General features: G+C 57.5%; 1 protein-coding gene across 1 annotated transcript in view; it reads left to right on the top strand.

Moving 5' to 3' along the window:
* The first annotated feature begins 2,829 nt into the window (after window positions 1-2,829).
* The window catches only part of SEZ6L (seizure related 6 homolog like), a 19,694-nt gene continuing 5,378 nt past the window's right edge, over window positions 2,830-17,145 (top strand). The window contains exons 1-9 of the mRNA XM_009282830.1: window positions 2,830-2,863; window positions 3,826-4,566; window positions 4,822-4,955; window positions 11,598-11,790; window positions 12,375-12,560; window positions 13,012-13,177; window positions 14,056-14,222; window positions 15,268-15,462; window positions 15,554-15,692. Of these exons, the coding sequence (XP_009281105.1) occupies window positions 2,830-2,863; window positions 3,826-4,566; window positions 4,822-4,955; window positions 11,598-11,790; window positions 12,375-12,560; window positions 13,012-13,177; window positions 14,056-14,222; window positions 15,268-15,462; window positions 15,554-15,692 (1,955 nt within the window). The remainder of the gene's footprint in view (window positions 2,864-3,825; window positions 4,567-4,821; window positions 4,956-11,597; window positions 11,791-12,374; window positions 12,561-13,011; window positions 13,178-14,055; window positions 14,223-15,267; window positions 15,463-15,553; window positions 15,693-17,145) is intronic.

The following is a 17,145-nucleotide window of genomic DNA, read 5'->3' as shown; positions in this document are numbered from 1 at the left end:
ACCAACACGCGGGGGGTGGGACCAGGGTCTGGCAGTGCCAGGGAGGCAGCAGGCAGGGCTGGCAGCCTGTATCTCGGGGACATGATGGAGCACAGCTCCAGTTTGGGGGTGGCGATGCAATCTGGAGTTAAGATCATTAATCACTTCTCTTTCTGATAATGTGGAATGTGCCCTTATTAATCACTGATGCCAGGGCCCCCCTGTGCCTCCATCGCCCCACTCCAGCCTGGCTGCATTCTTCGCTTCCCTGAAATACATATTTGCCCTTTACAAACTAAAGCATGTTAAGTATCTCATTACAGAGTCGCTATACAAAGTGTTTTATTTCATGCTTTGTTAAGGACAGAATCATTTAAATGCATCCTGGCAAAGGATCTAATAAGAAATTAGTCAACTTTCTGAAAGCATAAAATATGGTTTAATGGCAACATCCGTTAAGAATTAGAGTTCACATGACAAATAACCCGGGGATGCTGTTTTGCTGTTTCTGGTAACACACCGGCTTTAAGGACTCAGGTTCCTGTGGGAACACCCCAACTGTCCCACTGTGAGCCTGTGTCCCACAGTGTCCCACCGGCCAGTGAGCCCCCTCCCCTCCCCTAGCCTCTCGGGGCCGTGCCAACTCCTCCTTGTCTGACAGCCCCATCTTCTCCTATAACGGAGAAACCGTTTTGCTGCAAAGCACTGAAACCGATGAGCTGAGCCGCGGCAGTGGGAGAGCAGCCGCCGGCCACCCGTCCCGGGCTTGGGCTGGGAGAGGAAGCCTAAAGCACATGAGAACCCTGCAAAACTTGTGAGGGAAGGAGAGCTGATGCTGGCACTGCCTTGGGGACCGATTCCCCCCCATCACCCCACGGCAGGATGCCCATTGAGGCCAGCCTCAGCCCAGGGGCGGGATGGAGAAGGAAGCAGAGACACTCAGAAATGAGCGGAGGGTGTGGGGGGTCCTGGGCTGCCCCACCAGCAGTGTGCGTGGGAACACCGAGGCACCCAGGCTCCCTGGGGGGAGCCAGGGAAGATTATTCAGAGCTGACACAAGTCGGTGGTTGCAGACAACGTGTGTGAAATGTCTCCTAATGTGCTAAGGGAATCGGCTAATGAATTTGTTGAACCACTGCTAATTAAAGAATTAATTTTTTAAGTCATGGGAAACATAGCGGGAGAGGCCAGGAAGCCCTTGGTAGCCGGGACTGGATTGCCTGTGGCTGGGTCCGCGGCTCGGCTGGCTGACAGCAGGGAGCTGTGGCTTGGGGCGGGCATGGGCACGGCCCCGGCTGTCCCAGGCAGCTGGGGCTAAGGACCAACATGGGTAACAGCAGCATGTGCGAGGGCTCTCCGGGACAGAGGAGCAGGAGCAGCTCGGGGACTGCCCTGGCACAGCCCAGTGAAAGGAGAGGCGAGCCCGCCTGCAGTGGAGGGGAAGGCTCCCGCAGTCCTGCAGTGCGCTCACTGCACAGACCTGGACAAAAATACGTCTCCAGCCTTGGACAAGCAGATTTTGGAAACTCCATCCTTCAGGCTAACTCTCCCAGCCTTTGCCTTTTCCTGTTGTGTTCCCTTATCTTCAGTTCTCGCCAGAAACCGCTTCGATTCTCCAGAAGACAGAGCAAAGTCAACTTTCAGCAGGCTGCTTGTTTCCCTCTGCGCAGGCTACTTGTGCCCATCCCTCCTGTCCCGCAGGCACCGGCCGCCCCGTTAATGGACGGGGATGTTCCCTGTCCCACGGTGCATTCCCTGAGGGTGACGCTGGGCTGCTTTTGCTGCAGAGCAACCATTTGAAGCAGTGACCACTGCTTATCCTTGCACAAGCTGCAGCAAGAATAGTAACTGCTTGGTTATAAAGGGAGCTGGCAGGGACCACTGGGACATTCAAGGCCAGACTCTGCCACCCCATTGCCACTGCGGGTCCCTTTTCTCCCTGGCACATGTGGAGGTGACAGTGCCGGGGTCCCTGGTCCATCTGGGCGGGCGCTCTCACCTTATGGTGTATGAGCCCAAGTCCTGTAAAGCCCCTGATCCAGCACATCCAAATAATGCAGGGGCTGAGCATTACACATGCAAGTCAGCTCCGAGTGAGCGCGCACCTCTGCAGAAAGCAGAGCGGGTACCCGAGTGTTTCCAGGATCAGCACTTAAATGTGTAATGAGAGGCAACAGCTGGATGGCACAAATGTGCTGGGGGAGCTGCAGCACGGCCGGGGATCATGAGCAGCATAACAAGCAGTCGCGCTCTGCGGCGTCACCGCTGAGGCGGGTTTAAGGTTCCCTACAACTCGTGCCCCGGTGCCGTGCCGGCACCGCGCTGACCCAGCGGTGCTGGTGTAAACCAGCTGAACTGCCTCGCTGCTGCACTGGAGCAGTGCTGCGCCGGGCTGCACCACGGTGCACCCAGCACGGTGCTCACCGGCTGTGTGGCAGCAAAGCTAATGCTAAGGCATCAGAAGAAGTTGTTTAAAGACATTAAAATCACAGGGTGATGTAAACAGCGGTTGGACTCCGGGGGAACTGTACTCCCCCGTGGCAAACATCCTGCAGTGTCCCTGTGTTTCAGGTTTCACATCCAAAAGCTCCTTTCTTCCTTTTCATTCTGCTCCTACCTTAATTACTAGAATTTGAAATGCAAAAAATCAGGTTAAATGTAATGTAAGTGTTGTGCTTTTGTTTAAAGTATCTGTAACACTAATTGTAATGAAGTGCTCAGGGTGAGCCAGAGGTTTATCATGCTTTGCTGGAGTCTGTTTGGGAAAGAAACCCTGGCTGCCGCTCCGGTCCCCCATCCCACGGAGAGCCGGCACCGTGGCGGGTACACGTCCCGGCTGCCCCCGCAAGCATGTCACAGCAGCTCGAACTGCTTTTCGGAGCGGGTCGGTGCTTTCGTTTGCAGTCATGAGGGGAACACGTGCCCAGGCAGCCCAGGGCCAGCAGTGGGGCCGGGGGCTCACGGACCCCCCCATGCCCGGCTGGGCACCTGCCCACGCCGAGGGCAGGGACCCCACATTTCAGGAACTCGGGCTCCAAACCCTCCCAGGGGAGCTGAGGGGGCTGGAATTACGGTCTTTAAGTATCGTGCATTAAGCGCCTTCCCTGGCAACTGCTGTTTCCATGGAAAATGTTGACTCTGCCTCTTGGAGCTTTCTGCAGCGTTTCGCAGAGCCACGGCACTGCTTACAGCTTATTTTACACCGTGGACCGCAGCTCAGTCAGACCCATTGGTGGTGAATAAATCTGTATTTCATGCAATTAAACTCCCTGGCCGAAGCAGTGGCGGTGCGGCTTTGATTACTCTTTCTTTCCCGCGCATTGCTTTGCCCAATACAAAAGGTTAGTGGCTGCCTAAGGAGAGACTTTGCAGAAGCGGGTGGTGTTTTGCCGCGGGAGGCCGGAGGAAGCCAGTTAATCGGCGTCTGTTCCCCGCCAGGCAGCAGCGTGGGGAAGACAATGGGAAAGAGCCACAGCCTAATCAGGCGCTTTGAAATAGCCATATTTACTGATGACAATTGCAAAAATAAAGGCTTTTTACAGAGACCAAGCCAGAGCAACAAACTCAGCAGGAGCGAGTGAACTTCCCTGAACAAGTGACCTCTAGATAAAGAGACCAAATAGCAGCTCTGAAACGGCAAGATAAGGCCACCGAGTTTCAGCAGAAACCCAACTTTCAGAGAGTCGGTGCAGGCTCATTATTGCTTTCCCATAATGAGCCCATTTGGGAGAGCGGCAGGCATTCAATCAGCCGCAGCTCCCTGGGGGGCTGATTTCGTGCTGCCGGCACAACTATAATTTCATGCCCAGAATTGCCCAAGTCCCACTTTTCCCCATTTTTTTGCAGACAGCGGATCAGGGGCAGCACTGGTCCCTGCCAGCCCGGACCCTCTCGCTGTGGATGAGCTGGTGGACAAGACGGTCGGCAGAGCCAGGGAGCTCGGGCACACCATGAGTTTGGCCGGCAGAGCCGGGGAGCTCGGGCATGCCACTGCCCTCAACCTGCTGCCGGCCGCAGAGGACAGCGCCGATCCAGCGGCGGAGGAGACGACGCTGCTGGTGCAGAGCCGCATCCTGCCAACGCCCACCGTCGCCCCCGACGCTGATACAAAACAAACTTTCCCTGTTAAGAAAAAGCCACCTACTCTAAAGCAAGTAAATACGGCAAGGAAGCACCCGAGGCCCAAGCCCACCCTGCCAGGGCCCCCCAGGGCTGCCTCCCCGGCCAGCCCACTGGGCTCCGGGCTCCCTGCTGCCTCCCAAGAGCTGCGTGCACCGGCAGAGGCAGTGGCCGGGGCGGGGGACGCGGAGCAGAGCCCCCCTGAGCTGCCCTGGGGGGGTCAGGCCACCACCAGCCACCCCGTGCTGCAGATCTCCCCATCCACCCTGCCACCAGCGGTCCCTGGGCCCTTCCCTGATGGCGCGGGTGATGCTGGTGAGGCTCCAACCGTGGCTCCCACCAGCACCGCCTTTAACCGGACAAACGGCGTGGAGAGCGAGGTGCACAGCTCCGCGTCGGAAGAGAGCCAAGAAACCACCACATCCACCATCATCACCACCACCGTCATAACCACGGAGCCCACCCCGGGTAAGCCGCGCTGCCCTCACGGGGCCAGGGAACATGGGAATGGGGTTACAGCAGCTGATGGGGAACAGCTCTGTGTGCGGTGCCAGCAGCACCGCCTGGGTTTGTGGGGCTGCCTAAAACCTTCTGCACTTCAGCGGGGTCGGCCGCTGGAGCAGCGACCTGGGTGCTGGGTTTTAGGGCAGCGGGAGCACCCAGCGCGGGAGGTGCTGGGTGAGCTGTTACCCCCGGGCAATCCCTGACACACGTTCCCTCCAGTCCTCTGCAGCATGAGCTTCCATGACCCCGAGGGCTACATCGATTCCACGGACTACCCCCCGCTGCCCCTGCACAGCTACCTAGAGTGCACCTACAACGTCACCGTCTACACAGGCTACGGCGTTGAGCTCCAGGTGAGAAGCGTGTCGGTGGGGGGATGACCATGGCAAAGCACCCATGGCCTTGGGCACACCTACCCTGGGCATCTACACTTGCTAAAAAAACCCCTTCCCAGGGAAAAAACTAGATTTTTCTTAGGCTGTGTAATAAATTAACTGTACGAGGGAATTACTACATCCTGAACGTCAGCAATGATCAAAGCGTTAAAATGCCATGCAATTAATGTAACAACGAGACGCTGGCAGGCAATTTGCAAAAAAGGCACTCAGCCTTCATGGGAAGTGGCGAAGCAGCACTGCTGTCTCCAGCGCGGCCACCAGCCCTCTGCCCTCGCTGCCCTGCCTGCTGAGAGGTGTGCAGGCAGCCTCGAGGCATCTGGGTGGGCAGCACAAGTCCCCTCTCCAGCTAGCGCTTGCTTTGGAGGGGTTTTGACAAACGGCTCCTACACCAAAGCAGGGCCACGTCCCTGACAATTGCATGGTAAAAACCACACGGACAAGCAGGCATTTCGCAGCAAACCCTAGCAGCAGCAAATATGCATGCTGTGGCAGAGAGCCAGGGCTGAGTTTCTGCAGGAAGGCACCCGTAAATGCTGTGAGCTGGCACGCACGGGAGCATGGAGCAGCAGGCATGGCCGGCATGGGTGCAGCACACTGGGTTTGCACAGCGCTGTGCAAACCCATCAGAGTGGGGAGTCTGGCCCAGGCAGACGTGCTTGGTCAGCTCTCCCCGAAATGCTGCGTCCCACAGCCTGGCAAGGCTGGGAGCAGGGCAGAGGCCCTGACACATTTCAAACACCATCAGTCTGCGGTCTCCATGCTCTGGTGTGTAATCCTTTCTTGTTCTTGCGTTTTCCCCATGTCGCCATTTGCATCCAATTAAAATCCATTAACTTTTAATCTGTGTAATTAAGAATGTGCATTAAAAAGAGTAATAGTTCCAGTGAGCTTGTTCCTGCCGTCCCTCCGGCGGGCATGAGGGGCTGACCTCCGCAGCGCGACTGCCGCTGTGGAAACAAGCCCCGGTGAGGAGGTTGCCCTGGGAGCCGGCAGAGCCAGGCAGCAGTGGCAGTGGCGCAGGGGTGAGCACTGGGATGTATGCACATCTCAGACACTTTTCCATGGCAGTAACTCTGTCTCCCCAAATCCGCAGGGTGCTAAAGACAGGCTGCTCCGCTGTAAATTCGCCTCCATCCATAATCCATCAGGTGACACCACTCCTGACCTCACTCCATTGTAAGCTGAGATTTTAATGGAGCATAAAATTAGCCTCTCCACCCCCCGAGCTTTGCATTTTGCTTTGCTGATGCTTCTGAGCTTTTCAGACAAATTAAATCACAACAGCGGGTCCGCACTGGCTGAGCACGGCCTCATCTGTAGCTGGCTGAGCACGCACCATGCAGCTCGTCCGGCAACAGCCCCTGGGGTGCCCAAGATGCCCACAGGGGGCCAGGCAAGGCTGAGCCGCCCCGGCTGGGTGGACACTGGTGGGAGCTGGAGGAGGATGGGCCCTGGGGCTGCAGGCAGCGGTGCTGAGTGCCCCGAAGCTGCTGCCCGCAGCTGAGTGCAGCAAAAAGCTTGCTTGTGCCCTGCCCCACAGTGGGCAGCAGCTCAGCAGAGATTCAGGAGGAGGGAAGGGGTCTGCCAGTCCCTGCCCTGCCACCCCAGCCGCTGCAGGGCCCCTCCGCAGGTGCCCATGGACGAGGACTGATGTGCTCCAGCATGGCAGCATTGGTGAGTGCCTGACCTGCCGCTGCAGGCAGCAAGCTCTGCAGAAGGCTTTTTAACCATTTAGGCAGCAGCAGCGACATGATTTATGTGCCAAGGAAGCTAGAAATAGCATTCATGGCAAGCAAGACAACAGATTTATCCCCTCTCTTTAGTTCGCGCAGGGGATGTCACACACAATACATGCTGATGAGCCCACGGAGGAGACAGACAGTGCGGTGCAGAAACATTGTCCGTGTTTGCATGGAAACCTGATTTTAAAACAAGTCCACCCTGGACGTCATCCCTGACCAGTGGGGCTGGTGCAGAAAGCTCTGGTCCTGCAGCTGAGACGTTTCCCCACCATCACAAACAGGCTTTGCCATAAAGGCCCATGACTGGCTGCTCCCAACAAGCCTGCGAGACCGGCACGAAAGGCCAGCACCCGAGGGAGCTGAACCTGGAGGTGTCCCTGCACAAGCAGTTGCTGGCAGGAGGGGTGCAGCTGGCTGACATCCCAGCCCCCGGCAGCGTCCCAGCCCTTTGCCCCAGGGCTGGGGAAACGGGCACAGCACAGTGGAAGGGCCAGTAATCGTGGGGTTTGGGTTATCCCTAGCCCTTACCCCCCCTCCTAGGTGCCAGGACCCACGGCAATGCACAGGGAGATCACAGGGCCCCAGGGATCACCCCAGCACCGTGCCTCAGTTTCCCTACCTGTAAACCAATACCAATGGCCTCATTCTGTGCCTCTCTGCGGCTTGTACTTTGAGGAGTAATTAGCACAGGCATGCTGGAAGGTGGCAGTCCTAATATTATTTCCTACCAGAAGGGCTGGGACTGGAGGTGGCAGGAGGAGGACTGGTGACGGCAGGGGTGGCAGCAGGTCTCAGGTTTGGAAGCAGAGTAAGGGAGGCACTAGCTGGACCAGCTGATGGACGGCAGGTACCACTGCTCACCCCCAGTGTGCCAGCCTGGCTGGGGGCAATGCCCGTGCCAAAGCCAGGAGGGACAGCCATTACCTCCCCGCTGCTCCCCCTTGTTTTGCCTGGTGCTGACGGACTCTCTTCCATTGCTTTTTAATTATTTCACATGTACAAGCACTGTGAGCTTCAGTGGCTCCGAGGCTAATTACATCGGGCAGGTGCTAGAGTAACGCAGTGCAACTTCCTCAGCTGCCTTGCCGTGATGTGGATAATTGGTTAACATTTAAGTGATTTGGATTTAATTCACAGCTCCTGTAATGGAGATGGGCAGGGGGGACCTTGCTGGGTGAGGAGGGGTGAGGTTGAGCTCTTCTGCCAGGGTGGTGTGATGCAGAAGTGAGTCACTGGGGATTCCTTTTTTCGTGTGGGTTTGCTGGGGCTGACCTCTGGAGGCCAGACTTGCTCAGGGATGCTGGTGTGGGAGAAGCCAGGCTGGGCTGGGGAGCAGAGCTGTGTAGGCACTGTGTTGCTCTGCGGTGGGGTGGCCTGGGGAGCTGGGGTGGATGGGCTCTGTGTGGAGCCCCGGCTGGTGCACTCCCCTGTCATGAGTGATGCATGGTCTCAGCTGGTCCTGCTGGAGGCTGGACATGAGGAAGCATGTCCTGGAGAGTGTGGGAGAAGGTTTCCCCCAGGATTCAGCGTGTGGCATGGGGAAGGTGGAGCACCCGAAGGTGAAGCACAGAGTTTTACCTCTGTGAATCTTGTTAAAGGCATCTGCAGGGGAAAAGAGAAGCCCCTGGGACAGGAAGGTGCTGACCCTGCATAGGGGGGTCACCTCTCAATGCAGGGACCATGGGAGAGCCTGGTGGTGGCAGGAATGACTTTCCCCCAGGATTCAGCGTGTGGCATGGGGAAGGTGGAGCACCCGAAGGTGAAGCACAGAGTTTTACCTCTGTGAATCTTGTTAAAGGCATCTGCAGGGGAAAAGAGAAGCCCCTGGGACAGGAAGGTGCTGACCCTGCATAGGGGGGTCACCTCTCAATGCAGGGACCATGGGAGAGCCTGGTGGTGGCAGGAATGACTGTGGCATTGCAGCCCTGCCCTAAAACAGACTGGGAGCAGAGCCCCGGCATAGGGGGGTCACCTCTCAATGCAGGGACCATGGGAGAGCCTGGTGGTGGCAGGAATGACTGTGGCATTGCAGCCCTGCCCTAAAACAGACTGGGAGTGCAGAGCCCTGGGGCTGCTCCTGCAGGCGCTTAGAGCTGTTCAGGAGGCCACAAGGACCCTCTGCTTCCTTCCCTTGCACCCTTTAAAGTCAGACCCTCGCTCGCTGCTGAGGAAATATCCCTTCAGTGAGGAGCGGACGCAAAGCCTGGACATCAGGTGTGGTGTCAGGAAGGGCTGCCAGCAAACCTGCCTGATGCTGGGGGCTGCCCGGCGCCCTGTGAGAGCTCAGGGTCTCTGCTCTGCTCGCTGCCAGCAGCCCCCCATGCCCCTTGCAGCATCCCAGAGAGAGCTGTGCCTCAGCCTGCCTGCCCCCGTGCCAGTCGAGTCACACCATCACAGTCCTGGGAGCCACAGAGCAGCCAGTTCTCTGAATGCTTAGTTAAATTACATTTATTTTTAAAATTCTTGAATCTTCTTGGCAGGAAATAGAATTTCCCTAAAGAGATTTTCTAGTGGGTGAGCAAGGCTGGCAGGCTGAATCAAGGATCCCTCCTGTCTTCCCAACAGACTTTTTAGGAACTGACACTGGTGCGGTCTTTGATTAAAGTAAGAACTTGTCCTCCCCAGCCCCTGGCAGGAACTCACACATATGGTCCCTCTCGCAGCGGCTGACGGTCCCTGGCGCAAGGCCACTGCATCCGTCTGTACCTGCCGGTTACTCCAGAGCAGCTGAGGTCCTCTGAGAATGCCTGCCTACCTGGCACTGGCACGGGGAACTGCGGGTCCTTCGCAATGGCATCCCTGCTCCGGGCTCCTCCGAGCCTGGGTTTACAGAACGGGAAGGCTGACGGTGGAGCCGAGCAGTGCCCCAACCCCATGGCACCCTGCGAAGGGCCGGGGAGATGCTGCAACGTTCATCAGCTCCCTCTCTTCTGCAGAGCTCTGCCTGCTCGAGCTGCTCCTCTGAAACCCTTCCCCAGCGGCAGAGCTGGGGAGGGACAGCAAAGCAGCTCGGCTGCAATCAGCTGCTCGGATGGCACTCCTGAACGTTTCTCTTTCTAATTTGCCAGAGGTGCTAGGTAGCGTGTTTGATGCTAATCATCACTAGAGGAAGCTAGCTGGGGAGCAGGTTTGTCTTTGAGTAATTTCAGAACAAGATGTGTTAGAAACACCCTGGAAACGTCTTTGCAGTGATTCAGACCCGGCTTAGGAAGCAAAACTCTGCCCCAGTGGGAGCTGGGGGGACGTCATTAGCATTGTACATAGCCCACTTAGCATCCCTGGATCCCATGCTCCAAATAATTCATCCCCAATAACATTTAATTTGTTCCATTTATTAATAATTAGATCTGAGCTGGCCCACCACACGCAATGTATGTGCATGCTGTGCTGGGGAGGCATGTTTTCAGGACAAAACCTGGAGAAGAAACAACCCAGGGCAGGTCGGGGTCCAGGGCACACACTTGACCCGTGTTTCCGATGTGCTGCATGGCACCCATGAGGACTGAGGACTGCTTTTCCCTGCAGCAAGGACCAGAGACTCTCTGCAGTGACCCAGCACCCTGCTGCAAAATAAGGCAAAATCAGCTCCTCCTGGGTTAAAAGCGTGGGCTGGGGTGAACCCTGGCACGCTCTGACCCAGCCTGGGGGCTGCTCAGCCCAGCCCCAGAGCAAGGACCGGGCTTTTCCAGGCACCATTCATGGCTTAGAGACCTTTGGGGCAGGCAGGGAGTTACCTGATAGGGTTGGGGTGGTTTCCCCTGTGGAAATCTCACTTCTTCCAGCAGAAGGTCAGAGGACACCAAGCACTGCAGGTGGCTCAGTGCGGATCCCCCCTGCAGTACCAGTGGCCCTCGGAGCCAGGCACATCTCCGCCTCGTGCTCCGGTTGGGGGGGGGACGGGCACAGTTGTGACAACAGCAACAAATCCTTCTAGTCACAACATTGTCGGGAGCACTTGCAATTACGGGCTAAGGCTGTGGTGTGTGCTAAATATAGAGCCCTGGTCCTCACACACTTAAGGAAACAAGTGATCTGATGAGCATCTTTCTGCTGAAATATGAGCCCATTTATTAAGCTAAATGGACGTGAAATGCAAATGTAAGGTTACTTTTCAGCTATTTCCAAATAATAATTAAAGCCTTTTGGGACTGCTCATTAGACACATTTACCGTGTGACTCCCCATCCATTCCCCAGTGTGGATGAGGGATCCCGGGAAGGATGCCTGGTGCACGGGGTGGATGGTGAGCACCGAGCCCTACAAATGTACCCTGGTTTGGTTGCAGACCTGTGCCGAACAGCCCAGCCATGGCTGAGACCGGTGAGCCGTGGCCATGGCCATGCTCCATGCCATGGTGCCCCGAGATGCAGGTCTGCTCCCAGGCGGAGTTGGGGCTCCACCGCTCCCCTGACCAGCGATGTGTGGGACCCCTCCATCTTCCTCCTGTCTAACCCTCACCGCCTCTAACCACCTGCCTCAATCCCCAGTTTCAGCAGGGAACTAGACGTGGGTCAACTTGTGCTGCAAAGGAGCATCCAGCTTTGAAACACGTCTCAAGTGAGCGGCTCTAGCTGCCTGCGCCCGCTGTCCCAGGGGAGGGAGAAGGGGTCAGCTGTCATGGGGGTCCCTTGGGCTCATGCGGGGCACAGGCTGCTCCATCACAGCTGAACAAGCAGATCCTGTCCCCAGTGAACTGCCAGTGCTCAGAGCAGTGCAGAGGGAAAGCTGCGGCAGTGCAATGCTCTGCGGCTGCGGGTGCCGTGTGTATTTGGGGCTGGAATGCGACCGCTCGCCCAGCAACCCGCCGGGACCCCCGCCTTCACCCCCACAGCTCACGGGTCTTTGCTCCCACCCAGGTGAAGAGCGTGAACCTGTCAGACGGGGAGGTGCTCTCCATCCGCGGGGTGGACGGCGATGCCCTGGTAGTCCTGGCCAACCAGACCCTGCTGGTGGAGGGCCAGGTGATCCGCAGCCCCACCAACACCATCTCTGTCTACTTCCGCACCTTCCAGGATGAGGTGGTGGGGACCTTCCAGCTCCACTACCAAGGTGGGTACCTTCCCAACGTGAGTGCGCGAGGAGGGGTGGGATGGGGCGTCAGTCCCGCAGGGCTCAGCCCCACTGGGCTGCAGGGGTGGAAGGATACCAGGCTCTGCCCCCGCAGACCAGCCGGGCTCCTGTTTCGCTGCGTGCCTGTGCTCAGAGCATTGGCTGGGGCGGGTCGAGCAGCAGCCTGTGTCGCGCCCTGGGCAGAGGGTTCAATGCGCACCGATGTCCCGGATACCAGCACTGGCTGTGCTCCTCACACCCGCCTTGCCCCGTTTCTGTCCCCGTGCGGCGGCTCTTCCTACACAGACTCAGACTGCAAGTCTATTTTTTTCCTTGAAGAGCTATAAAAAAAAGATGAGTTCAAGCAAATTCTTTTTAAAATAGAAACTGGGTCTGGGCAAAAGCAGCAGGTGGAGAAGCAGCAGCGTGGTGGTTTGTCAGTGCTCTGCAGATGGCAGCCGGCAGCGAGGTCTGCCCATGGCACCGTGGGCACATCTAGCATGCCCCCAGTGCTCCCCCCGCCGACTGCAGGGTGGCTTGGAGCAGACAAGCCCTAAGCTCTGAAATGTGTGTGCTTGTTCCAGTGTTTATGCTGAGCTGCAACTTTCCACGGAGACCTGACTTCGGAGACGTCACCGTGATGGATTTGCACTCGGGTGGAATTGCTCATTTTCACTGTCACCTGGGCTACGAGCTGCAGGGTCCCAGGGTGCTTACATGCATCAATGCATCGAGGCCGCACTGGAGCAGCCCAGAGCCAATCTGCTCAGGTACGCTCCGTGTTAGTTAGCCTCGGTGCTAAGAAAAACTGGGATCCCCAAAGAAAAAAAATTAGAGTTGCTTTCTTTGCGCCGTGAGTTGAATGCGGTCCTGGAAGAGCATGAAAGCAATGCCCAGCTCTGCGCACAGTGCAGCCCGAGGTATTGCGGGTTTTCATGTCAGTGACAGCAGAATCTGCCTCCTAATTAGGCAGGTAAGGGAAAGGAAATTATAGATTTTATGTGTATGTGTGAGCATATATGTGTATACATAAAACAAAGCAAAGCCAAGCCAGGCAAGAGGTTCATGCATTAAAGACTGCTGAGAAGATCTGAGCAGGAATCAGCGGAGGGGTTTATCCCCTTTGCTGTGCAGAAGCCCTGGGTGCAAATGCCTGCCCGTACCCTTTGCCTTGCCCTGCCTCCTTGCCCGTCTCAGCGGGGCTGTGCTCTCTGTCGGCAGCGCCCTGCGGCGGGACGGTCCACAACGCCACCATCGGCCGCGTACTCTCACCCAGCTACACGGGGAACCAGTCGAGCAGCATGTACTGCGTGTGGGCGATCGGGGCCCCTCCGGGCCAGAAGCTGCACCTGCACTTTGAGAAGCTCCTGCTGACCGAGAAGGACAGGTGAGGCTCCGGGAGCTGCTCGTGCACCTGGGTGCTGCCGGCCAGTGGCGAGGTCTGCACTGAGCCTGTTTCCCTGCACCCCCGGGACTGCGGAGAGCTTTGCTCTGCCCAGGGTGAGGAGCGGGGAGCTTTGCTGGGCACTAAATATTCCAAGGCTTGGAAGCTCCCAGCTGGTCTCAGGTCCCCCACCTTGCACCTCCTGCCTTCCTGGTGCCCGGGCTGCAAGTGTCCTGGGAGGCAGCACCAACCCAAGCTCGGGGTGCAGCACGAAGGAGGCTGCCAGACAGAGGATGGTGGGGATGGGGACAGAATAAGATCCTGGTGCAGGAGAAGAGGTTCCTGATTTAGGTGTTCAAGCGCTCAGGAGGCAAGACAGGTCTTTGAGCCAGAAAAGCTGCAAGAGGCAGGCGCAGAGCACCAGCACCTGCTATCCCGAGGCCCTGCGCTTAGTGCCAGGGGATCTTGCTGGTTGACTGATCCCGCTAGCTGCGGGGTGATGCAGTGTGCTGTGTTCCCCCGAATACCCAATGCCCAGCGCTGCTCATCACCACAGTGCAAGAAGCTGCAAATCCCCCGCTATCCACATCCGTAACACAAAGCACACGCTTGTGGTGCTGATGCTTCTGTTTAAACAGCATTAACATTCAGCCTGGTAACAGGCAGTAAAGCAGGTTTATGGCTTGTAGTAACATCAAAGAATAAAGCCCCTGTTTATGACACAGTAAAAGAGACTTATCTGGTTGGTGAATTTTTGTTTGCACAATTTCTTTAAAATGCCATATTCCATGAACACCGGAGGAGGAGGAAGGGCTGGGTGATACTCCGGGGGGTATGTGGGGACACTTCTCCCATGTAACATGCCGTGTCCTCCCATGCAGGATGGTGGTGTACAGCGGCGACACGAACCAGTCCGCTGTCCTCTACGACTCGCTGCGCGCCGACAGCGTGCCCTTCGAAGGGGTGATCAGCGACGGCTCCTCCATCAGGATCGACTTCCTCGCGGAGGAGCCCGCCACCACCACGGCTTTCAACATACGCTTCGAAGGTGATGTGTTCTCATTTCGGTACCCCTGAGAGCAGCAGGCCGGCCTCAGCCAACGCTCCCAGGCCTCAGGACATTCAGGCAATTAACAGAGATACAGCTGTAGGAAGGGTCTTGGCTGCCACCAGCACTGGCAGACCCGGTGCTCCGCCGTGCCACTGACCCCATATCACTGCAGGCATGCAGGGCAACCCAAACCTTGCCTGGTGCTGGAATATCTTTGGGGAATACATTTGCCTAGCAAGAAATAGGAAAAGAAATAGTGAAATTGCATTTACTCTGACAGAAATGTTCGTTGGTGAGCTGAGTGTCCATGGGACACATCTCCTGTGCCTGCTGTGGGGCAGCCCGGGGCAATGGGTGCCGTGTCCAGGATGGGGCCCCTCCAAACCCGAGCTGAAAAGACCATCAGTGCCATGGGAATCACACAGCCTATGGTGACCGCCACCACCAAAGTCCCAGTCCCTCAGTCTCCGTAGCGTGGAGCACACCAGCTGCAGGGACGGGGGCTGTCCTGGCTCCTGTCCTCGCTGCAGCACTTGCCCACCAGGCTGCCTTCCTCTGGACCCGCCAGTGGCTCCTTCAGGGACGGGGCGCTAGGCAAGCCCCAGGCAGCTCACACAGATTTGCTCCAGTTGTCATTTAAGGGCATCCTGCTGCCGGGATCAGTCCTGCGGGAGCCCCACGCCTCTGAGCAAGCTCAATAACGCCGAGTAATCCCAGGGTAGATTGCTCAGCAAATACAACAACTGGCAACACAGCGAGTGCGTTACTGATGCTGGTACGCAATGGAAGTGGGGTTTGGTTAAGCCTGCATGGCTTGGTACAGATAAACTGTTGTTAATCCTAATTGCCTGTAAAATACGCCATGGAAGAGGCCATACGTGCACAGCAGGGATGCAGGGATGGGTTTCTAGCTGGGGACGGTGGCAGAGCCCAGGGCTCATCTAGCAAACCCCCAGAGCTGAGGGTGTGAGGAGTAGGGGAAGGCAGCGCTCCCCCCAGCCAGCTCCATGCCCCTATGGCTAACGGGGGGTTTCTCTTCCAGCCTTCGAGCGGGGCCACTGCTATGAGCCCTACATCCAGAACGGGAACTTCACCACCTCCGACCCCACCTACAACCTGGGCACCACTGTGGAGTTCATGTGTGACCCCGGGCACTCCCTGGAGCAGGGCCCCGCCGTCATTGAGTGCGTCAACATGCGGGACCCATACTGGAACGACACAGAGCCGCTGTGCCGAGGTCAGTCCCTGTGCCGCGGGGCGATGCTGGGTGGTGGTCGCGAACACCCCCGGGACCCTGGCTGAGCCCTGCCTGCCTCTCGCTCCCGCAGCCATGTGCGGGGGGGAGCTGACCGCTGTGGTTGGGGTGATCCTGTCCCCCAACTGGCCGGAGCCCTACACGGAGGGGGAGGACTGCATCTGGAGGGTCCACGTTGGCGAGGAGAAGCGGCTTTTCCTGGACATCCAGCTGTGAGTAGCCCAGGACCTCGGTGCATGTCTCTGCCCTGACAGTGCTCAGCCCACTCGCTGCAGTATCCCTGCTCCCCCCTGCCCCAGGGACCCGTGCCATTTCCTTGTTCTCCCCGTTGGAGCTTTCCTAATCCCCTATGATGTACTCGGCACGCAGGGGGAGGTCCAGGGCAGTACCAGTGCTGCTCCCTGAGTTCAAAGTGCTGATACACCATCCATTGCAGTAGTTAATTGCTCCCGAGACAGCTTCTGAACTCCTCCGGAGCAAAACTGCAGGGAGCGGTGCCACAGCAGCACACAGCCACATGCAGCTCAGAGTGACATGCAGCACCGTCACGAGCTGGTTCATACGGGGCTAAGAAAGCCTAGGGACATCCATGAGCTGGAAACCTCAGCTTAGTCTTTGGGCTGAATGTGATAGAGGGAGGGCGAGGGGCAGAGGGATGCTCTGCCATGTCTTCAGTGACATGGCTCAGAAAGCTGCGGGGAGCAGAGCAGAGCTGCCCAGCAAGCCCTGGCTGCACGTCCAGGCACGGGCAGGCACGGCAGCACTTGCTGCACATGCCAGGGGTCAGAGGGGTACATGATTCAATGCCAGGCTAGAAGCCCTTGGCATGATAATGCTGCCAATGCAAAGGGAATCTCCTTCGATGCTATTTTGGGTTTTCAAGAGGAGGGCGTGTTTCAAGTAGGGGCTTAGAGTCATAAAGATTTTAAAGCTTTCTGTAAAATCACAAGTCGGAGCTCCCAGTGCACCTCTCCCAGTTTTGTGGGTGCTTGGGCTGAGCAGAACTGGAGGCCAAGCAATTTGAAGTCATCAGACATAAATGTCACTGAGAAAATCCTGTTTGACAGAGAGCAGAGATTTACTACAAATGTCAGCTTGCCATGGGGATTAGCTGGGCGCCTTCCAAGAACATTCTTAATCAAACCTTTGGGGTTCAGCTCAGGCATCTCCAAACAAGGCTGAATTAGATGGGCTGATATGCAGGGCAGGGGTCCCACAGTGACCAAGCATGCCCTGGGCCCACAGGTATTGTGCACGCACAGCCAGCTGGATCCTGCCCGTGTGCAGGAGTCCAGGCTTCGCTGGGAAATCTACTTCAGCCTCAAACCTGATGGAGACTCCTCCTGCGGGGCTGGGAGCATTCTGGTGCTCTCCCCCTGCCCCTCTCCCCCATGGGGAAGGGGAGGACGTGGTGTCCCTGCCCCAACCCTTTGCTGCCCCAGCCCCTCCTGCGCTGCCCGGTAGCAGAGCGCTGGGTGCTGGCTGTGCTCCCCAGCACTGGTGAGCCTTGCTGGCACGCAGGACGAGGCAGGGCAGCAAGCAGGGGAAGGCGATGTCTGTGCCCATCCTTGGGGTTGATCCGATCGGTTCACCCGTGCGACCGCTACCAGCACGGAGCAGCCAGCCAGCGGCGGGGCTGCAGGGGCTGCAGAGGCAAGAGAAACA

This window comes from Aptenodytes forsteri, unplaced genomic scaffold (genome assembly GCF_000699145.1).
Source record: "Aptenodytes forsteri isolate BGI_AS27 unplaced genomic scaffold, ASM69914v1 Scaffold550, whole genome shotgun sequence".
Lineage (NCBI taxonomy): Eukaryota > Metazoa > Chordata > Aves > Sphenisciformes > Spheniscidae > Aptenodytes > Aptenodytes forsteri.
This window is presented reverse-complemented; position numbering and strand designations above follow the sequence as displayed.